This window comes from Hemitrygon akajei, chromosome 14, assembly GCF_048418815.1.
Source record: "Hemitrygon akajei chromosome 14, sHemAka1.3, whole genome shotgun sequence".
Lineage (NCBI taxonomy): Eukaryota > Metazoa > Chordata > Chondrichthyes > Myliobatiformes > Dasyatidae > Hemitrygon > Hemitrygon akajei.
The window spans coordinates 33,012,370-33,034,454 of NC_133137.1; the positions used below are offsets into that span (position 1 = coordinate 33,012,370).

A 22,085-nucleotide genomic window follows, 5' to 3' on the forward strand; every position below is an offset into this window, starting at 1 on the left:
GGAAGATTAGTTCTAAGTGAAATCATTCAGGAAGACTGAGCTGTATTGATCAATTGATTGGGGTATTCAGAGATGGAGGACAAAAGGTGGCAAACAGTTAAGTTACAGAGCTGTCATGATCTATCTGAATTGTAAGACAGGCTATAGATATCAAATGGCCAATTCCTTTTCTATATTCCAAACTTATCCCTTAAAGAGTCCTTTTCTTGCTAGAAATTAAATATTTCCTCTTGCATGGTCATAGATTTTTCACATTTATATGTTTATTATATGGTGGGGTAATAATGCCTACCTCATAACCACGTGTCTTAGCTCTGCACCAGTCGAGCAGCATCTGCTTAATACTATTAGCATTTGGTACACCACAGCTTGCAGATCTCTGCACTTTCACTTTGGCAATGGCTGGATTTCCAGGACTGAAATGTAGAGATAAATACTAATGAGTATTTATAAATTAATAAAATAGCAGTTAGACTTTTGATATTTCTCCCCATCATTCTGTTTGGGAAAATATTTCAGAATACTTAAACACTATATAGGTATTCACATAAATATACTTTATTTTAGTGCATTATGACAAATTGGCAATGCAAATAATTTTATCTGGTCGGCAATTCATTGCAAGGAAATGGTAAAATGAATTGGAGGAACTTTGTTTCTGTTGAAGAGAACCTTGGTCAGATCCTGCAAGTTCTGATCAGATTTAGAAACTGTAACTCACTACAAGAAGGGTATACGTATTAAGCATGGAAAAGTAATCATGTGGCTCCTGACAAATTAAACTCAGCAGATATTTCCTTTGATAGAATTCACTGAAGGGTAAAATGTTTCAACATTGAAAAAATGAAGCTATGGAGAAATTCTGTTCTGGCTCAGGGAAATCCAGAAGAAGTGAAGGAACTAAAAAACAAACAATGCCATACTGAAGCAAGATCAGGCATTATAATTCATTTCAAGGTTTGTAAAGGAATCCAGCTTTCACTTCAAAATAGCTGTAGTGGCTATGATAATAGTGGCTTTCAAATCTCTTACTATCTTTCCTTTCGGTTAGTCCTGACGAAGGGTCTCGGCCTGAAACGTCGACAGCGCTTCTCCCTATAGATGCTGCCTAGCCTGCTGTGTTCTACCAGCATTTTGTGTGTGTTGTTGTTTGAATTTCCAGCATCTGCAGATTTCCTCATGTTTGCTTTTCAAGACAAAAGTTGTTTTGTTTGGTTGAATGGCCTACCTTCCACCTTCTTTTTCTAGTTTCTCAATCAATGCCTTTCGTGCCTGTGATCCTGAAGTCCGTGGCAACGTCTGTGATCTCAACACCTCTTTCCTCTTCTCAGCCTGTTTCCTTTCAAGTGCTAATACACTGCTAGATCTTGTATTGTCTTCTCTGTCAAAAATACTGAAAAGCAAATCACAAAATTATTGAGTTGCTAACTGCAATTCTCCACACTTCCACTTTGATGATGATTGGATTTTCTGCTATGAAATCTAGCTACAGCATGAGCCCCCCCCCCCCTTATCCAAAATGCTTGGGGCTGGAAGTGTTTTGAATTTTGGAATATTTGCATCTATATAATGAGATACCTTGGGGATGGGACCCAAGTCTAAACACAAAATCCATTTACATTACATATACAGCTTATACATATACCCTGAAGGTAGTTTTATATAATGCTTTTCATAATTTTGTGCATGAAACAACAATGTGTACATTGAATCATCAGAAAGGTAAGCTATCACTACCTCAGCTGTCTATGTAGTCTTTGACTTACACCTGCTCATCACACTTGCAGTACTGGGCAAAAGCCTTAGGCAAATATACAAAGTGTATAGCTAGGGTGCCTAAGATGTTTGCACAGTACAGTATTTGTCAACATGGAGCACAGAGCAAGTTTGTAAATCTAGCAAGAGCAAAAGATGTTGGAATGGTGAGGGTGGAGAGCTGCAGAAGGGGTGTACAACAGCTGGCAGAGAAAGAGTGCTGGGGCAGAGTTGGTGGCACAGGTGCAGACACACCCAGCCCTGAGACACTGGGCAAGGTTATTTGATTCCAAATAATTGGCTTATTGATCATTACAGAATGTCTCTCTGGTGCTTCCCACTCCCTCCCCTTTCCCTTCCCCTTTCCTCACTCTCAATCCATATCAGAATCAGGTTTATCATCACTCACAAATGTCTTGAATTTTTTGAGGTAACAGTACAATGCAATATATAAAATTACAAGTATTGTGCAAAAATCTTGGGTGCTGTAGCTATATATATGTTTAAAACTTTTGCACAATACTCATGATCAGCATACTGTTAAGTAGCATATGTTCATTCTGATACTGATGAATCCACTCTTTCAATACATGTTCAAGATATTAATTTTTTCACTTTATGCAGTGTTTTTCTATTTTTCATTACATTCTGTTCATTACATAACTGAAGTCACTTCTGGGAATTGTCTGTGGTGCACAGAGATCTGCACATTGCCTGGGAACCTTTCCAGTGCCTTTTGGAGTTTTCCATTTGTGAAATCATGTCAGTGTTCAAAAAATGTTATAATTCAGAGACTTTCAGATTTTGGAATTACAGTTAAGGGGTACTCAAACTGTATGATCCTGGTTAAAAACAAGAGATTTTGCAGCTGCTGGAAATCTTGAGCGGCATTCACAAAATGTTGGAGGAACTCAGAAACCAGGCAGCACCTAAGGTTAATAATTAATAAATTGTCAAGGTTTTGCGTATGAGACTCACTCACCTTCCCCTTCATCCGGTCTCACTTATCACCTGCCAGTTTGTACTCCCTTCCACTCTCTCCATCCTCTTACTCTGACCCATTCCTAGTCTCACCGAAAATGTCAACTATTTATTCCACTTCATTGCTGCTCCTGACTTGTTGAGTTATTCAGCATTTTGCTTGTATTATATTGTTCCTTACTTAACACTAACCTGCAGAGCACTGAATCATTATAATGCTCTTGGTTCCAATGGACACTCAAAGGAAGGTGGCCACAGAACGTTACAAAAGGCAATCATCTGTGTTGTGTGCTGCCTACCACTGTGCTGCCAATTTGGCAAAAACCCAACACCCTCCCCATTGTTGCCTGCTGCTCTGCCAGGAACCTGGTGTGAACCTCTGGAAAGGCACAGCCAAGCAGCCTTAAGGTTTGCAACTCGCATCCGGAACTATAATGGATATTGGTAACATTATACAGAAAATTAACAGGTTAAAGGGAGTTGTGCTGACAAACCATTGGCTCTTCACTCAGCCTTTAATCACTTGGACAATAGTAATACATCAAGCTGCTGCTTATTGACTACTGCTCAGCATTCAACATAATCATACCCTCATTTCTAAGCAACAAGCTCCAAAATCTGGGCCTCTGTACCTCCCTCTGCATCTGGATCCTTGATTTCCTCACTGGGAGACCACAGACTGTATGGATTGGAAATAACATCTCCTCCTCACTGACAATCAACACTAATGCACCTCAAGGATGCATGCTTAGCCCACTGCTCTACTCTTTCTACACCCACGAATCAGTGTCTAAGCACAGCTCAAACGCCATCTTTAAAATTGCTGATGATACAACTATTGATGGGAGAATTTCGGATGGTGACGAGGAGGGGTACAGGAGCAGGACAGATCAGCTGGTTGTTAAAGGGATAATAAATCAGCCATGATGGAATTGTGGAACAGGCTCGATGGACCAAATGCTGAACCATAGGTAATTCATTGCTGTAGGAGCACCAACAGAGAGCAGATATTTGTGCTAGGTTCCTGGCATGGCACAGAGGCAAAGCGTGCAATTCACGCCAGATACCTGGCACTCTAGGTCCCAGGCAGAAGTGGAGAGAGATGGGTTTGCACCAGGTACCTGTCAGTAATGTTATTATATGTATAACACCACAATGATCTATTGTCTAGCACTTATCTCATTAGTGCCCTTGCTGCTGGCAATGCATCCTGAGTGCTAAATGATTAAAGGTGATTGAAAAATTATGGCTACTGGAGGGAAAACTTCAATGCATATTAACTAAAGAGTAAAAGATGCAAGACCCTGCTCACCTGCCAACCTTTTTGGATGTACTGCTGCTGGAACTGAAGGAGGTCTTAGTCTGGATGACAGATGTTCCTCCTGTTTAAGAGAGAAATAAAGTTAACAATTTTGTCCCATATTACTCCAATAATTTACCTCAGTAAATCGTCAGGAGGAAGAAAGAAGCATATGTTAGATATAAGAAGCAGGAAGCAGGAGGGGCTCATGAGAAATATAGGGTAGACAGGAAGGAGCTTAAGAAAGGACTTAGGAGAGCTCAAAGGGGGCATGAGAAGGCCTTGGCATGCAGGATAAAGGAGAACCCCAAGGCATTCTACGTGTATGTGAAGAACAGAAAGAAGACAAGAATGAAGGTGGGGCCGCTAAAGGATAAACAAGGCAACTTGTGCCTGGAGGCAAAGGAGATTGGGGAGGTCCTAAATAAATACTTTGCTACAGTATTCACAAGTGAAAAGGACCTTGATCAGGGTGAGGTTGAAATAGAACAGGCCTGTGTGCTGGACAACGTGGAGATTAAGGAAGAAGAAGTGTTGGATCTTCTTAAAAACATCAAGATTGATAAGTCCCCAGGGCTGGATGTGATATACCCCAGGTTGCTATGGGAAGTGAGAGAAAAAAAAAAAATCGCTGGAGCAGTAGCTATGATCTTTCATAGCTTCTTTGGCTGCAGGGGAGGTGCCAGAGGATTGGAGAACGGCAAATGCAGTTCCCTTGTTTAAAAAAGGTAATAGGGAGAATCCTGGGAACTATAGACCGGTGAGTCTTACGTTTGTGGTCTGCAAACTATAGGAAAGGATTCTTAAGAATAGGATCTACAAGCATTTGGAGAAGTACAGTCTACTCAAGGATAGTCAACATGGCTTTGTGAAGAGAAGGTCGTGTCTCATGAGCCTAATTGAGTTTTTTGAAGAGGTAACAAAAGAAATTGATGACGGTAGGGCGGTAGATGTGGTCTACATGGATTTTAGCAAGACATTTGAAGGTCCCCCACGAGAGACTCATCCAGAAAGTCATGAGGCATGGGATCAATGGAACCTTGGCTGTTTGGATAATAAATTGGCTTACAAGAAGAAAACAGAGGGTAGTAGTGGAAGGAAAGTACTCTGCCTGGAGGTTGGTGACTAGTGGAGTGCTGCAAGGATCTGTCCTGGGACTCCTGCTTTATGTGATTTTTATAAATGACCTGGATGAAGAGGCGGAAGGATGTGTGAGTAAGTTTGCGGATGACATGAAGATTGGAGGAGTTGTGGATGGAGCTGTAGGTTGTCAAAGGTTACAAGAGGATACAGACAGGATGCAGAGTTGGGCAGAAAAGTGGCAGATGGAGTTCAATCCAGATAAGTGTGAAGTGATGCATTTTGGAAGGACAAACTAGAAGGCTGAGTACAGGGTTAATGGTCAGTTATTTAAGAGTGTGGATGAACAGAGGGACCTTGGGGATCAAATCCATACATCCGAAGGACTATGTGATGCTAGGCTTCATTAATAGGGGGACTGAGTTCAAGAGTAGAGAGGTCATGTTGCAACTCTACAAATCTCTGGTGAGACCACACTTAAGAGTATTGTGTTCAGTTCTGGTCACCTCATTATAGGAAGGATGTGGAAGCTGTGGAGAGGGTGCAGAGGAGATTTACCAGGATGTTGCCTGAACTGGAAAACAAGTACTATGAAACAAGGTTAGCAAAACTGGGACTTTGTTAACCTTGGTCATAATCCACATATCTAACAGCGTAGAAGGATGAGAGGGGGCTTCATAGAGGTCTACAAGATTATGAGAGCCATAGATAGGGTGGATAGCCAGTACCTGTTTCCCAGGGCACAAATAGCAAACACCAGAGGGCATATGTACAAAGTTAAGGGAGGGAAGTTGAGGAAAGGCATCAGAAGTAAGTTTTTTTTACACAGAGGGTTGTGGGTGCCTGGAATGACTTGCCAGGGATGGTGGTGGAGGCTAAAACATTAGGGGTATTTAAGAGCATCTTGGACAGGCACATGGATGAAAGAAAAATGGAGGGTTACAGGGTAGTGTGGGTTTAGTTTTTTTTAAGGAATATATGGGTCGGCACAACATCGAGGGCCGAAGGGCCTGGACTGTGCTGTAGCATTCTAGTGTCTATTCTAGTATCTAGTGTCTGGTGTCTAAAGTACCTCAGTAAAATTGTCCCAAATGAGCAGTATGTAAATCTAATTTCTTCTTCTGGTCTCAACATGAAATGAAACTAAACCTCTCATTGTGGGTATTATAGCATAGGACTAGTATCCAGACATTTGGGTTATATGACTTGAGACACAAGTTTGAATTCCCTACTCTGACTTTCCAGTATCTGGACTGGAAACCCAAAATAAATTCGAGAAATAGCATTTGCTATATATGCAGATTAAACTCCAGATATTCCCAGTAGTTTACTATCTGAGATTAAGTTTGAGCTTTGTTCTCACGGGATGATATATCCTATTCCAAGACTTTGCTATTTCAGCCATAGCAGAATAGAGCATAGTAAAAGATCTCAAGTTAATCCAATTTCTGTTGCTTACCATCAGTTTTCTTCATGACGCTGGATTCCACAGTTGTTGTTTGCAAAGTTCTGTTGCCACCATCTAAAGGACCAGATTAATTATCAGTAATTCTGTACATGGAAATTTGTCTTAACACAAAATCATTATGCAGGTGCTTTTAATAGGGTAGAGCTCCAGTCAAAACTGCATTTAGTTTTGAAAAGTGAGTAAGTAATTTCCTTTAAGGCTTAAGGTAACACTGAGATTCCAATAAATGGGATTCATTGTTCAGTGAGAGAGACTGGGATTGTCAGGAGTTCACACTGGACAAGTACAAGTACAGAACTACTAGTGTTTTCTGTCTGTTTGTAAATATTGGCAGGATTTTTTCAGTATTTTCACTCATTTTTGATGCACCTAATAAACACCCTTGCACTAACATGCTGTGAATCCAGCCATTTTTTCATTGGTCATAATCCACATATCTAACAGCCATAAAGTACATATTATGCAATTATTAATTCATATATCCAATGCAACTATTTACCCCTGTTGGATCGATCGGAGAATTTTTCATTGTGCTATCTATCGCCCACCCTCTCTAATTTAAAGCTATTTTTTAAAATTTCCTGGTTCTGTTAAAGGGTCTTCAACCTTTTGACAGATGTTGTTTGCACTGCTAAATTGTTCCAACATTTTCTGTTTTGATCTTATTCATTTATTTGCACCAAATTTCAATTGCCTCTGAAAACAAAGTGTAAACTTGGTCAACTTCCAATTGACTTCAAACAAGCCAATGCAAATAATAGGTAGTACAAGGTTTTTGGATTGGATACAGAAGCTAGGTTATAGATTCATCTGAAAGTGAAGCTTTCCTTATTGTGAACAATGTCCACAAATATGTTAGCTGATAGTTCTATGCTCATCAAAGCATAAATTTCATCACCAAATTCATAACAGGAGGAGTAGACCACCCGGTTTCTCAAGCCTATCCTGTCATTTAATATAATCATAGCTGATCGAGTCATAGTTGGCCGTAGTTCCTTAGTTCCTCTTCTCTGCCAGATCCATGTAGCCCTCAATTTCCTGATATTTCAAAATGTATCCACTGTCACCTTAAATGATCTGGCCTCCATAACAATCTGGGATAGAGAATTAGTAACATTCACCCTCCTCTGTGAAAGTAAGTTTCTATTCACCTCCATTTAAATGATTGGCCCTTATTTTTTAAACAACATTTCCTTGTTTGAGGCTCAGCTTCTGGTAAAAATCAGTTGGCAGACCATTATATGAAAAAATTCCATGATTTTGGAACTGAAGAGGGCTTAAAGTACTTTGTAATCTATAAGAAGCCAGCCCTGTTCTAGTGCTACAAATGTTTAATTTTCCACAACCCCAGTGCTCACCTCCCTCACACTTTCTATATAATTTTCTTCTCCTTTTGTTTGTACTCCATTTCCTCCCTCCACCTGGTTCCATCTACCATCATTCCCTTCCCATCTGGTTTCACCTACTCCATCTCCCTTCATACTGCTATGAACTGGCAAGCTTTCTGTTCCTCTCAGTACTAGTGCAAGCTCTCAACCTGAAATGTCAATTTAATCTTTTGTCTCTACAAATGCTGCTTGACCTGCTGGGTTCTTCCAGCACTTTGTGTTTTCACTGTTTTGAATGCATTAACACAGAGATCTATCTAATTGTCCCTGACTTTCTAAATATGCAATGGCGAGCCCCCTTTATGGGAGGGTGGGGGTGGGAAATGCATTCCCAGAAAACAGCCTGCATCACAATTTTCTGTTAAGTGAAGCTGTGTCACCTGTTGGAAACACAAGCTGGAAAAATGTTACATTCATATACGTTTTTCTCCTCCATGAAAATGTTATGCGAGTGAATTTTATTCCATATCTCAAATTTTGGGTAATAATTTGTGAATTTTGTAAGGGTGAATTTCCATAACCCAAATATCAGTAACAAGGGGTTGACCTGCAGTTTTTTTCAGTCTTAATATATTTTGATTAATTTCTCTCCTAAATAACTTTCAAGTACCCACCAGAATTTGCTAATACTGTTAACCTTGAAGGCATCTTCAAGCAGCATGTTACATTTTCTGTAGTTAAATATGAACATTTTACTTTCTTTCCTCCAGGTTCTGTCTACACATACCTGTATTTGTAGAGCTTGTTATCAATACTTTTCATTGATACAATCTTGCTTTAACCTTTCCTCTGCATAAATACTTCTACTCTCACGATACTCACTTTGTAGGTGAGGTATCTAATCCATGTCTCATTTTAACTAGGATCATCATCTTACTGCAGTTATTTTTTTGATTTTCATGCCTTCATCTGAACTAAGAAGGACTGTTTGGTGCTTTAGCTAACTTGCCTTCTGCAAAACTAGCAGTTGAAAGACTACAACTTCACATTCACTGTAGAAAGCATTACAGCGAACTGCATTGCTAAATGTTACCTGTGGCTTTAAGCCCACTTTTCTATTTTACACAAATAATTCTTCAACAGACCAATAATATTGTGGCGAGCATTCAGTCCATGATGTTCAACAAGAAAAGCTCATTTAACTCAACAAGCCCAAGAACAGACTGGTGCAATAACCTGGGGAGACAACCCACTCAGCCACACACCCCAGTTACAGTCAGGGTGACCCACAAACACATGTGCAAATAACTGTATAACCCAAGCTAAAATGTGACAATAAATGAACTTGAATACCCCACCATAATCCCACGAAGCATTTTAACAAGAACAATAAAAAGTGCTGGTCATTAGGAATGTTGGGCTGTCAACCACGCCTCCCCCCACCCAGAGTGCCACAATATCTTCCTTTTCTGCCTCTGAACATAATACTTAGTACCTGATTGGGTGATTCTTTCAGTCTTTGACATTGAGGTAACAGTCTTGCCATCTGCAGATTTTTCTGTTTTGGATACAGTCATTTCTGCAGTATTTGAAGACTTTGTTTTCTTTGCATCTTCTGATTTCTGTTTCAATTCTTGTAGTCTCATTTCACGTTCCTTTTCTCGTTCATCTAAAGAGAGATGAAATAAAAAATCCCAAATGTTATAAATCAAAACTCTGGAACTTCTGGGATTCTCCAATGTCTGATGAAAATTTGTACAAATCTTACAATCAATTCATTGATACATCCACCCAACGTGCCTATCACTGATCTTTGGTACAAATACTGTTACAAAACTGAAGCTCTTACTTCTTCTCCCAGGCAATATTCTAATTTGCTGCACAAACTTGGAAAAACAAGTACTGTACTGCAAGTTTACAACTAACATTTTTCCATGGTTATAAAATGACTTACTTGCTTCAAAAACAATACATCAAAAGTGTATTAATACATGTATTAAGTTCTAATACTCAAATCTATTCCTCTAGTAATTCTTGTGAATATGAAGGTGTCACTTCCAATTAACTGGGTAAGAGTATTCTCCAATTCCGCCTCCAACCAAAAGAAAAATAGTTCATTTCAACCTTCTGAAATTAGAACATCTAAACTAAGATATTTTACTTTATATATCATTTTAATTAATATTTTTGGATTTTGTGATCATGCAAAATCACAAAATTACTTTTTAAATTACCTTTAAGATGTAACACAAGCTCAGAACAGTATTTAAATCTCCAATTTTATTAGCTGCATAATGTGAACATTTTATAATATGAATGTCTCATTTGGTAGATTAAACAAGGTTATCAGGTCCACAACAGCAAACCATATCTCTTTGTCATTTGTAAAGTATCTTTTGACACATAAAAGCAGCATCAAAATAATCAATTGACTATGTTGTGCTAAGGGACATCCTGATAACAGAGAAGCTTTACATTATTGCAAGTTATTCAAATACAGGAGCTTGGCAAGATCCATCGCATATCTATGAGCTTTCTTACACATAACGAGGCAGCTCTTTTGTGAAAACAAGAATTAGTATTAAAGCAATATTGAAAAGATAATAGCTATGTTCATCAGTATATACAGACATTAGAAAAGATTTTAGCATTATCAAGAGATTCTGTCACAAGCTGTATCAAATCCAACATTTTCACTTCTATGTTAGGCAGTGAAAATGATACAAATGTGCATCAGCACTATGACATCTATTTTGCTAACTGAGAAAATCTTAGTTAACAAGACAGGCATTGTAGATCTAGTGTAAGAGAAAAGGGGAAAAATGTAAACATCTTACAACAGCAACTTGTTCGAATCTGTCAAATGTTTATGTTTATATAATATGCAGAAGACTGTGCCTCTCTCATATTGGTCTTGATTATCAATGGCATATTCATAAAAGATTATTTAAAAAACAGAATTGCAGAGGAATGAAGCCAATCCCCACTGAACTATCAAAATAAATAGGCTCTAGGCCGAGGTCCTATGATTTAGGATAGCCTTGCACAGTTCAGTTAATAATCTACTTTACCTACCAAATATAAATCCATCAGGTGTTAGAAAGCAAGATGTCAGCAATGTTCTACCATTATCTGGTTTCCCTGAGTTCCAGGAAATCCAAGGATAATCATTCCTTATTTGCAAGATCACAAGACAACACATTGTTTGTGCTGCACAATGTACCTTCTCATTTAAAGTACCCACCTCTTTTCTTTTTCCGAAGCTCCCTCATTGCAGCTCGAATCAACCTCCTTTTCTCAAAGTCTGTCGTTGCATCAAGCTTTGAAAAATATATTACAAAGTAGTATTAATTATTTAAACATATGTGTTTCTCTTTCCTACTGAAACCACAAGATTTAAACACTCAGAATATTTCAAATGGGTAAGGATGGATACATGTATCACATCAACCGTGAAAAAAAAAATCACAATTTTGATTGGCAACATATGCTGAGTTAATTGTCTTTAATCACGGTGGCAGTTTGATTGATTCTGAACAGGGGAATACTAATTATTCAAAGATCAAACTTCAAAGTGAATTTATTTTCAAAGTACTGTACATATATAGTATGTCACCATATATAACCCTGAGATCTATTTTCTTGCAGGCATACTCAGTAAATCCAAGAACCATCAATGAAAGACCGCACCCAACAGGACAGACAAACAACCAATGTGCAAAAGACAACAAAAAGCAAATACTCATGAAAAAGAAGAAATAACAAATAAATAATTAATAAATAAGCAAAAATATTGAGAACATGAGATGAAGAGTCCTTGAAAGTGAGTCCATAAGTTATGGAAACAGTTCAGTGAAGGGGTGACTGAAATTGAATGAATTATCCCCACTGGTTCAAGCACCTGACGATTGAGGCGTAATAACTATTCCTGAATTGCGTGGTGTGAGTCCTGAGGCTCCTGTACCTTCTTCTTGATGACAGCAATGAGAAGAGAGCTTGACCTGGGTGGTGGGGAATCCCTGATGATGGATGCTGCTTTCCTGAGTCAACACTTCATGTAGATGTGTTCAATGGTGGGGAGGGCTTTAGTCGTTTTGGACTGGGCTGTGTCCTCTTCTTTTTGTAGGATTTTACATTCAAGGGCATTGGTGTTTTGATACCAGGCCGTGATAAAACCAGTCAATATACTCTTCAGCACACATCTATGGAAATTTGTCAAAGTTTATTGTAACTGATCTTGATCATTACCCATAGAGCTCTGGAAATACCTCTGGATGAATAATGAAGACAGACTGAGACTTGGCTGTGCATGCATCACTGACAGAACATTTGCTGATAATTTTTGATACAATAAATACTTTGCTGAGGTGTTGTATCAATTCAACACCAAATCTCCATCCATACTGAGTTATCAATCTCAACTAACAACCCCCAATTTTGTATCTTTTATACAGTATTTTATTAAATGCCTTTTGGCAATAGTATTACAATACTGGTTCCTTTGTTCAACTCTGCTCTGAACATCCTCAAGGTAATCTTTTGTCAAACACAGGTTTCCTTTATTAAATCATATTTACTCTGTTTAATTACTGTATTATTTTACTTGGTAGCCTATTTCTATCTGAATAATAATTACCAGCATTTTCCCACAGCTGACTTTAGACTAACTAGCTTATAATTCTCCAATATCTTTCTGTCTACAGCAGCACTGTTACATTTTCCAAATTGCAGTTAGTATAGTCATAAAAATCACAATTTTACCTTAAAATTACCATGTATTTTTATTCTTGTATAACATATCTTTAAAAGGTAGAGAATTAAATGACATTTAATTATGTTTAGTTGCCATTTGAAAGCTCTATATTATCTGAAGCTAAAATTTAGCTCAACGTTGTACTTTGACCACTGAATTGGTGCATACTGACAGCTCATCACTTACAATCCATGGTGCTGAAGGAGCCTTCCTCCATAACTCTATTATGAAACCTTTATGATTTCTTCAATGAAAACATACCATTTTGTCTAGGACCTCTTCATCTTCAATAGCACTCAGATCTTCTTGAACGGCTGTGCTACTTTTCTCATCGGCATTCTCCTTTTCTTTTTCCTCTACCCCATTGGGAAGAGTAGCCTCAAACTGTAGTGTCTGGGCTTTGACTGGCTCTGTCTCCATCTACAAAGATAAATAAACAGACTCCTTTTAATTAAGTTGCCTCATCTACACACAGATGTGATTCAGTAAAGGCTTTAACATTTTTAACCAGGTTAACATCTCTATTAAAATAACAGATAGTAGATTAACTGATGGTATATCAATTCTCACAGAACTTTATGAATTTAACACTTCACACATTCATCAACGTAAGCTTTACCAATTTAATTGAGGAAACCATGAATACCTGACTAAGCTACATTCAAGTTAAAATAAGGGCTATACAGAACTACCAGTGTTTGAGAAACTTCAGGATCAAATTCAAATCTGTATTATCTCTTTTCTGGTAATTATTCCATCTCCCATAGCCTTAAAATCAGAGCTCATACTCCTGTAAATGCTAATATTGTGTGCTCAATGGTTGCAGAATCAAAAATAGTTCATTTTAGTCACTTCTAATTATTATATCACACATTTATATAATCATAGAACATAGTACACAACACAGTGCAAGGCCTTTGGCCCATGATGTTGTGCTGACCCTTTACTTACCCCAAAATCACCCTAACCCTTCCTTCCCATATAGCCCTCAATTTTTCTTTCATCTTTGTTGCTATCCAAGAGCCTCTTAAATATCCCTAAAATATCTTTCTCTACTACCACCCCTTTCAGTGTGTTCCATACACTTACCATTCTATAAAACCTGCCTGTGCCATCTCCCCATACTTTCCTCCCAACGTCCTAAATTTATGTCCATTTGTATCAGTCATTTAGAGTAATAGTCATTGAAAAGTACAGCAAAGAAACAAACTATTTGGCCCATCTAGTCTATGCTAAACCATTTAAACTGCCTAGTCCCATCAACCTGCCCGTCCATGTACCAATCCAAACTTCTCTTAAACATTCAAACCAGGCTCACATTCACTACTTGTGCTGGCAGCTAATTCCACACTCTTGTTAGTGAAGAAGTACCCCCTTAAACCTTTCACCTTTCACGATTAACCCATGACCTCCAGTTGTCGTCCCAACCAACCTCAGTGGAAAAAGCCTGCTTACATCTACCCTACCTATACCCCTCATAATTTTGTAAACCTCTATCAAATCTCCTGTCAATCTTCTATGTTCCAAGGAATAAAGTTATAACTGATTCAAAGTTCCCTTATAAACAATGTCCTCCAGTCCCAGAAATACCCTTGTAAATTTTCTCTGTACTCTTTCAACCTGGTTTACATCTTTCTTGTAGGTAGATGACCAAAACAGTACCACCTTGTACTTCTGCCTCCACTCCCTCACTCTGACTTCTCATCTTTCTTTCTAGTCCTGATGAAGGGTCTTGGCCTGAAACATCGACTGCTTACTCTTTCTATAGATTCTGTCTGGCCTGCTGAGTCCCTCCAGCATTTTGTGTGTGTTGCTTTGGAATTCCAGTAACTGCAGATTTTCTCTTCTTTGTGTTGTACTGCCTGATCTGCTGAATTTTCCATTATCAGTTTAGATTTTCAGCAGTTACTTTGGTTTTGACAAACTATTGTTGTTTACCAATGTATTAGAAGATGATTTTAAGCATTAAGAGCTCAATAGTTACTGTATGCAGTACAATAAAAAGCATGCTGCATTACTTTTGAGTTTGTGCACATAACTAAATGTACAATATGACCTTTCAACAATATTTGTTGTTTGCTGCCAGTATTAAAATAGATAACAAAAATCAAGAAGTATATATTTAGAACACCAGGACATTCCCTTGGCTTAGATTCACTGCAGCAAGCAAGCAGCTGCTCTGCTCTCAGTCATGCTGTCTTAAGCAAATTGAGTAGACATGAACGTTATGGAGGCCAGATAAGTAGTATACTCCACCTGTAGGATGTGAGAGATTAAGGACATTTCCTGTATCCTTATTTATTGCGCTTGCAGGAAGCCCATCCTCCTATAATTCCTGGAAGATTTTTCAAAGTAATTGGAACTGCGAATGTACTCACTATTGCTAATTCCGGAAGTAGAGAATGTAGTAGACATTCACTTAGTGAGATGGCCATCCCCACAGGTACATAAAGGGAGGCAATGGGTGACCACTAGGAGGGCCTTGGCCCAAACCACAGGCTGTTATTTTCTCTCCACTGATGCTGCCTGACCTGCTGAGTTCCTCCATGATTTTTTGCATGTTGATACAGGTAGCGCAGGAATAACTTATAGTCATTCTCCTCTCTAACAAGTACAGCATATTGGATCCTGTTGTAGGGATATGTCCTCCCAAGGAAGAACTACTTTGTTGGATGGCAGGGGGGTGGGCGTAGAAAACAGGACTGGGAGAATGATAGTGGGGGGAATTCTTTTGTAAGGGAGGGCATGTTGTATTCCTGTGCTTGCAAAGAGACTCTAGGTACCTCTCTGGGTCCAGGATGTTCTGAAATGGGAGGATGAACAACCAAACGTCATGATATATCCTTACTGGCTGGCTGGCTTGCTAATGTTGATGGCTTTGGTCTAAGCAGAATTAGCATAGGGAACTCAGAGTATTTGTCCAGAAGGAGAGGTAAAATCATCTCGTGCAGAAATAGTAAGTGTAGCAGGCAGAACAAATACATATCAAGTGAATTCAGAGCTAAGCTGTGTCTCTTTTAATGCAACGAGTATTACTAGTAAAGCAGATGAATTCAAAGCTTCCATTAACATAGAGGTTTATAATAGTGTTGCCACCAATGAGACATGGTTGAAGGACAGAGAACACTGATAATTCAATATCCCACAGTACAGCACTTTCAGATGAGACAACTCTTTACTGTACAGGTGACCAGGTTCAATTCCCACCACTATCTAAGGAGTTTGTATGTTCTCCCCGTGATCACATGGGTGTCCTCTGTGTGCTCTGGTTTCCTCCCATAGTCCAAAGATGTATTGATTGGTAGGTTAATTGGTCACTGTAAATTGGCCCATGATTAGGTAAATTGGGGAATTGCTAGGCAATGTGGCTCAAAGGGCCAGAAGGGCCTATTCCAAGCTGCATCTCAATAAATAAAAATAATATTCACTGTATAGGTACACATAGAAAGAAAGCCATTTGCAGAAGCTTTCAAAACGTGTGGAACTGTACCACTGAAAGAGTACCTTCTTGAGATGTGACTCAGTAGAAAGAAAAAAACAATTTTTCTATGCATTTTCTTTCAGAAACAACAGGCTTGTTGCATTTTCAAAATTACATTGCCTTTTCTATATTATATTAATAATATCACCAGAAAGTAACATACAAATTCAATTTCACAATTAGATGGAAGCATATGTACAATTAGCCATCTGGTGGTGTAGTGGCATCAGTACCAGACTTCGAGGCAATGCTCCCAAGTTGGAATATGGCTGGCTCCTTGCACACTTTCGAGCCTCTCATTATGACTAACACTTTCTAGTCTAAACAATGCACCCTAGTAAATCTCTTCTGCAAACACTTCACATTCTTCCTATAACATGACAACAGAACAGCACATAATCTAACAAGTGTGGCCTAATCGAAGTTTTATACAGCTACAACATGACTTCCCAACATTTAGACTCCATGCCCCAATCGATGATGGCAAACATAACATATGTCCTCTTTCCCACTTTATCTACCCAGGTTGCCACTTCCAAGAGCTAGTGAACTACATCCAAGATCCTTCTATGCATCAATGTTCCCAAGGTTTCTGCCATCACCATTTGACCTCCAATACTGCATCTCACATTTGTACAGTTGAAGCCAACCTGCCCAAATTTCCAACTGATCTATATCCTGGTATATCTTTTGACAACCTTCTTAGCTGGTATGCCTCTGCCAATTTTCGTAACAGTGCACAATTTCACCGATTTTTGTGACAATTTTCTCTTTCCATTATTTTTTTAAATGGATGTTTGTGGAAACAACATTTTCTCAGGTGGAGAGAGAGAAATTTGGAAAGGGAAGAGCTGTGGCAGAGATGGGCCATGAGAACAGTGTAGAAATTGGCAGCAAAAGTAATTAAACATGATTTCTATATAGATGATGATCTCCATTTTCTGAACCCTATGAGTAATAGATTAATACTTCATTATGCATGGAAACTGTAATTATGCTTACATTTAATTTGCTTAGTTTCTCAGATTCTTATACCTTTGCTCTGTTCTACAATCAAAATTATTCTTCAGGAAATAACTTTCAGTACTTCTTGGCATAATGAAATAACCTCTGCTGTTAGCTAGAGTACATAGAGTATCAAAATATTACTACATTTCGCTAATAATACCTATGCACTAGTGAATTCACTTCAATTTTTCAAACTTCTAATAAAATTTTAACTCAGCAGGTAATAACAATGTCCAAAGCCATCAGTTCCTTCAATGATTTAGTTGATACAGCTTTGTTTATCTCATGCTTATATTTTCAGAATCAGGATCAGGTTTAATATCAGCAGCGTATGTCATGAAATTTATTAACTTTGCAGTAGCAGTACAATGCAATACATGATCAACATAAGAAAAAATGAATTAAGGTATATATGTATGTATATTAAATAGTTAATTAAAATAAGTAGTACAAAAACAGAAATTTTAAAAAGTAGCTAGGTAGTGTTCCATGTATATTTAGAAATCTGATGGCAGAGGGGAAGAAGCTGTTCCTGAATTGCTAACATTGTGTCTTCAGGCTTCTGTACCCCCTTCCTGACAATGAGAAGAGGGCATCACCTGGGTGATGGGAGTCCTTAATGATGGATGCCACCTTTCAGAGGCACTGCTCCCTGAAGATATCTTAGATACGACAGAGGCTAGCACCCATAATGGAACAGACTAATTTTACAACATTCTGTAGTTTCTTTCAATCCTGTACAGTAGACCTCCCATACCAGACAGCGGTGCAGCCTGCCAGAAAGCTCTACATGGTACATCTATAGAGGTTTTAGAATGCTTTAGGTGATAAATCAAATCTCCACAAACTCCTAATGAAATATAGCCGCTGTCTTGCCTTCTTTATAGCTGCATCAGTATGTTGGGACCAGGTTAGATTCTTGGAGATATTGACACCCAGGAACTTGAAATTGCTCACTCTCTGCACTTCTGATGCCTCCATGAGGACTGGTGTGTCTTCCCTCATCTTACCCTTCCTGAAGTCCACAATCAGCTCTTTGGTCTTATTGACATTGAATGCAAGGTTGTTGTTGTGACATTACTCAACTAGCTGGTATATCTTGCTCCTGTACGCCCTCTCGTCTCCATCTGAGATTTTGCCCAAAATGGTTGTATCAACAGTAAAATTATAGACTGCATTTGAGCTATGCTCAGCTATGCAGTCATGGGTGTAGAGAAGGAGAGCAGTGGCCAGTGATGATCGTCAGTGAGAAGGAAGTGTTTCTACCAATCTACACATATTGTGGTCTTCAACAAAATCTTATTTATCCCAGTCTGTATAATTTCTCCAGAGAGCAGATAACTGTCTTGTACAATCCTTTCATTAAATATCAATGTATTATCTACAATATTTCACACAGTTTTTGCCCGATTTATCAATTGTGAACAGAAAACACTAAAAGCAATCGTGATTTTTATTTTCTATTTGAAACACTCACACAGTTTTATTCTTGGTTATCATGGTCAAAATGATGTGAGCTGTTTCCCTCAGCCTATCAGGATTTTAGCCAGAAGCAGCTGTTCAACACATTTGATCTTTGGTCTCAGTGATCACACACAAGAACTTCAAATTAATACAGGATATATCAAGTGAACGGATTAGGAAAGCAGGGGGAACTACCACATGGCAACCAGTATCACTTAATATCCCCACCCCCATTAGCCACAATAGCTTTATCAAATGTAATGGTTAATAGGTAACTTAAGCTAAGAATCTCTCTCTCTCTCTATAGAAGATAAAAAGTTATTAGGAAAGGAAGATACACAGGGTGAAAAGGTTAGTACATTCAGTGCAAATAAACATTCATAAACCAATGAACTGCAGCAACACAAAAGAACATGGACCATGGTACTATAACATGGTATTTTTATAAATTTAATAATTCATGATTTAAGCCACACCTGAAATAATAAACATAAAAGGTGTGTCGATAGGTCTCTCCATGTTCCAATAACCTATATTAAAATATTACGAAATAACATATAGTATTTTTGGTTATGCAAAAAATGATAGTGGATTCCAGTTAATTGGGACAAATCAAGACTAGTACATTTTGGCCCAATTAAGCAGTTGCCCCAATTAGCCAAAATTTGATGGAAATAGTTAAAAGGTACAGTATTAAACAAGACGAACTAGCATTCAACTGAGGAACAATTTATGTATTTAAGCGAAATACAGAACAAATCAGAACACTACCAGTATCTCTACAGTACTTTAAAACTGTGTTTAGGTCCGTAATATTTATTGATGGAGGAATTTATCTGCTCTGTTCTTTTGATTGACTGTAAATGAACAATGTCAGCATAGACATCTAGTGTAGATAATAGACTGCCTTCACAGAATGCTTTAGATGATTGCATCCTCCAAATCTTCATTTTCATTGTAACATTCAAGATGATTGTTGGCATTCTTCAATGTTCCTAACTTGTTGAAGTAGTGAAATCATTTCATTTTTGCTCCCAGGTGCTTCTGGCATCTCCAAGCCTGAATGCTTGAAACCATGGTGAGCAAATCAGTTCCTAATTGTCTTACTGCTTATTTTTCATCAACTATCAGTGAGAAAAGTCACTGCATTTTGAACACAAACACACACAACTGACATGATTTAAAATCTGATTGCTCTAAGCACGATCTAGGGTCATGCAAGTGCACGTGACTGATGCTAGTTCAAAACTATTTGGCAATAGTCTTCTGCCCTAATTAACTGGCATATTGTCCCAAATAAACAAACAGAATCCTGGCTATTTTCTTGATTTTGTTTTGTTCTTTAAGAGTTGTACCAAATAAATGGCTGCCCTGATTAACCAGTGATAGCCCTATTAACTAGAATCCACTGTATATTATTCATTATACTTGTAAATTTTCTAAGGACTAATGAGATTTTTCCTACACTTGAAACTTTGTACAAGAACGAGGGCCAGTTATCCCTGAGGTTGGCAAGTATTGGAATTTGTGGTTGGCAGATCCTGAGGTCAGAGGCCTGTGATCAGTGAGTTATTGGTTCGAAGTCCAGAGGTTAATGAATCTAGAGGTCAATGTGCTGAGTTCAGTGAGTCCAGAGGTCTAAGCATTTGGTTGGTGGGTCTGGAAGTCGGAGGTCAAATGTCTGTCCAAAGTTTGGAGGCCTGCCTGTGTGTGTGGGTGGGGTGGAGGAAAGAATTTGTGTTGTTCTTGCTTGTTGTATTTTGGCTGTGTGTTATTCTGCTGAGCATTGTGGTGACACTTGCAGGCTGCCCCCAGCATATTATGTTGGTTGTTGACACATGTCACTCTATGTTTCAATGCACCTGTGATTAATAATTAAATCTAATCTAGTAACCCAATATTGTCCATTAAGTGGCCAAAGGTAAAATTCTGTCAAATTAAGTTACACCTCCAACAGGTGTTTAATAACCTTTTCAGTGAATGTCCAGTCACCACTTCATGACATGTAACAGATGGACAGATTTAACCATCATCAATCATGTTTCTAAGAACGATCCATAAGTGATTGTAAACTGAGGTCTGCACTCTACACAATGAATTCCATGACGCAGAAAATTGAAATTGAATCTATCCCAATGGCAAGATATAGCACATTTCACCTTCAACAGATGCAGTGTCAGATACCGTTACCCAAAAAAAACATACAGTGTCCTCAATGATCAACAAAAAACATGTCCTGGATAATCTACAAACTGGGGAGAAATATTATTTTTCAATCCTTTTCAAAACTTTACATCATATTTTTGTGATGATGCCATGCAATGTAAGGCAAATTAAAAATTAAAAATCCACATTTATCAACAGCATTTGAAGTGGGGAAAAATCTGAAATTCACCGTCCATGGCAAAATTTTATTCATAGGTAGCTACATATATCCAGTATATATAATTTATATCATTTTGAATGTTTGCTCTGAAAGTACAGTGGCTTATCTAAATTCACTTTTATTATCTGCCACCATTTGAATATTGAGCTGAAAAAAAAGACTTAAAAGATGATTCACAAATTGTACATACGCCAGCTGGTTAGAAGATTATCAGAAAAAAAGTTTCAGGCCTAAAATCACTTAATCCTTTTTAAGGTTTTGTTTGAAGTATGGGTTTAATCTCATACCAGCTTTAGTATAAACTTAGTGTACAAGAGTCACTTCACTTTCTCCGGCTTTATTGATCCAAAAAATGGATTACAATCATTCTGACAAAATTAGATAGGCAATAATAAAATGAACACACACAAAAAAATTGAATTGCAAAATTTGGATAACTGAATAAAGCAAGGAAGTACTCAGCAGGTCAGGCAGTGTCTGAAGAGAACAAAGAGAAATCTTGATCAGACAGCACCGGCAAAGGAAAAAACAAAATTAACCTTTAATGTTAATTAAATCTGCTTCTTTATGCTAATGAAAATGCAATTTATTATACTTACAGATTTTCTAATAAGATGATGAAAGGTCATCAATAAACAGGGGGAAATCTTTTTCAGTTCTATTTATGACTTTTCCTTCACTCATTTTGTGATTATGTCATAAAATGAAATGCAGACTAAACATAACTCATAATTCTTATCAATAGCTTATCATCATTAAGATTTCAGCTTGGTTTCATTGCAGCAACAGCAGGAAAGGTTTAGTAAATCTCCACAGATGCAGCCCTAACCTGCTGAGTACTTTTAGAATCTTATACTTTATTTGAAATGAAAAGTAACTTTTTACTTCAGAACTAATCACATTTTTCAACCAGAGAGTTCTTGCTGCAAAGATCGTATTGCCCAACAGAAATTTGTGAATAATTTCTGATACAGGTATTTAACTAATAATCTTAGTAAAAGAAATCTTGTAACTGCAGTACACCACTGATTTCCTAACATTGGAAACTAGGTTCAGTCAAACTCCTGTATATATTTGAAAA

General features: G+C 37.9%; 1 protein-coding gene across 4 annotated transcripts in view; it reads right to left on the reverse strand.

Annotated features, from left to right (window-relative positions):
- Positions 1–22,085, reverse strand: part of smtnb (smoothelin b) — a 309,229-nt gene that overhangs the window by 34,541 nt on the left and 252,603 nt on the right. For all 4 annotated transcript variants that reach the window (XM_073065779.1, XM_073065778.1, XM_073065780.1 and 1 more), the window contains 7 exons: positions 12,927–13,085; positions 11,157–11,232; positions 9,408–9,581; positions 6,576–6,638; positions 4,049–4,118; positions 1,229–1,393; positions 293–416 (listed from right to left, as the gene is read on the reverse strand). In XM_073065779.1, coding sequence (XP_072921880.1) covers positions 293–416; positions 1,229–1,393; positions 4,049–4,118; positions 6,576–6,638; positions 9,408–9,581; positions 11,157–11,232; positions 12,927–13,085 — 831 coding nt within the window. The remainder of the gene's footprint in view (positions 1–292; positions 417–1,228; positions 1,394–4,048; positions 4,119–6,575; positions 6,639–9,407; positions 9,582–11,156; positions 11,233–12,926; positions 13,086–22,085) is intronic.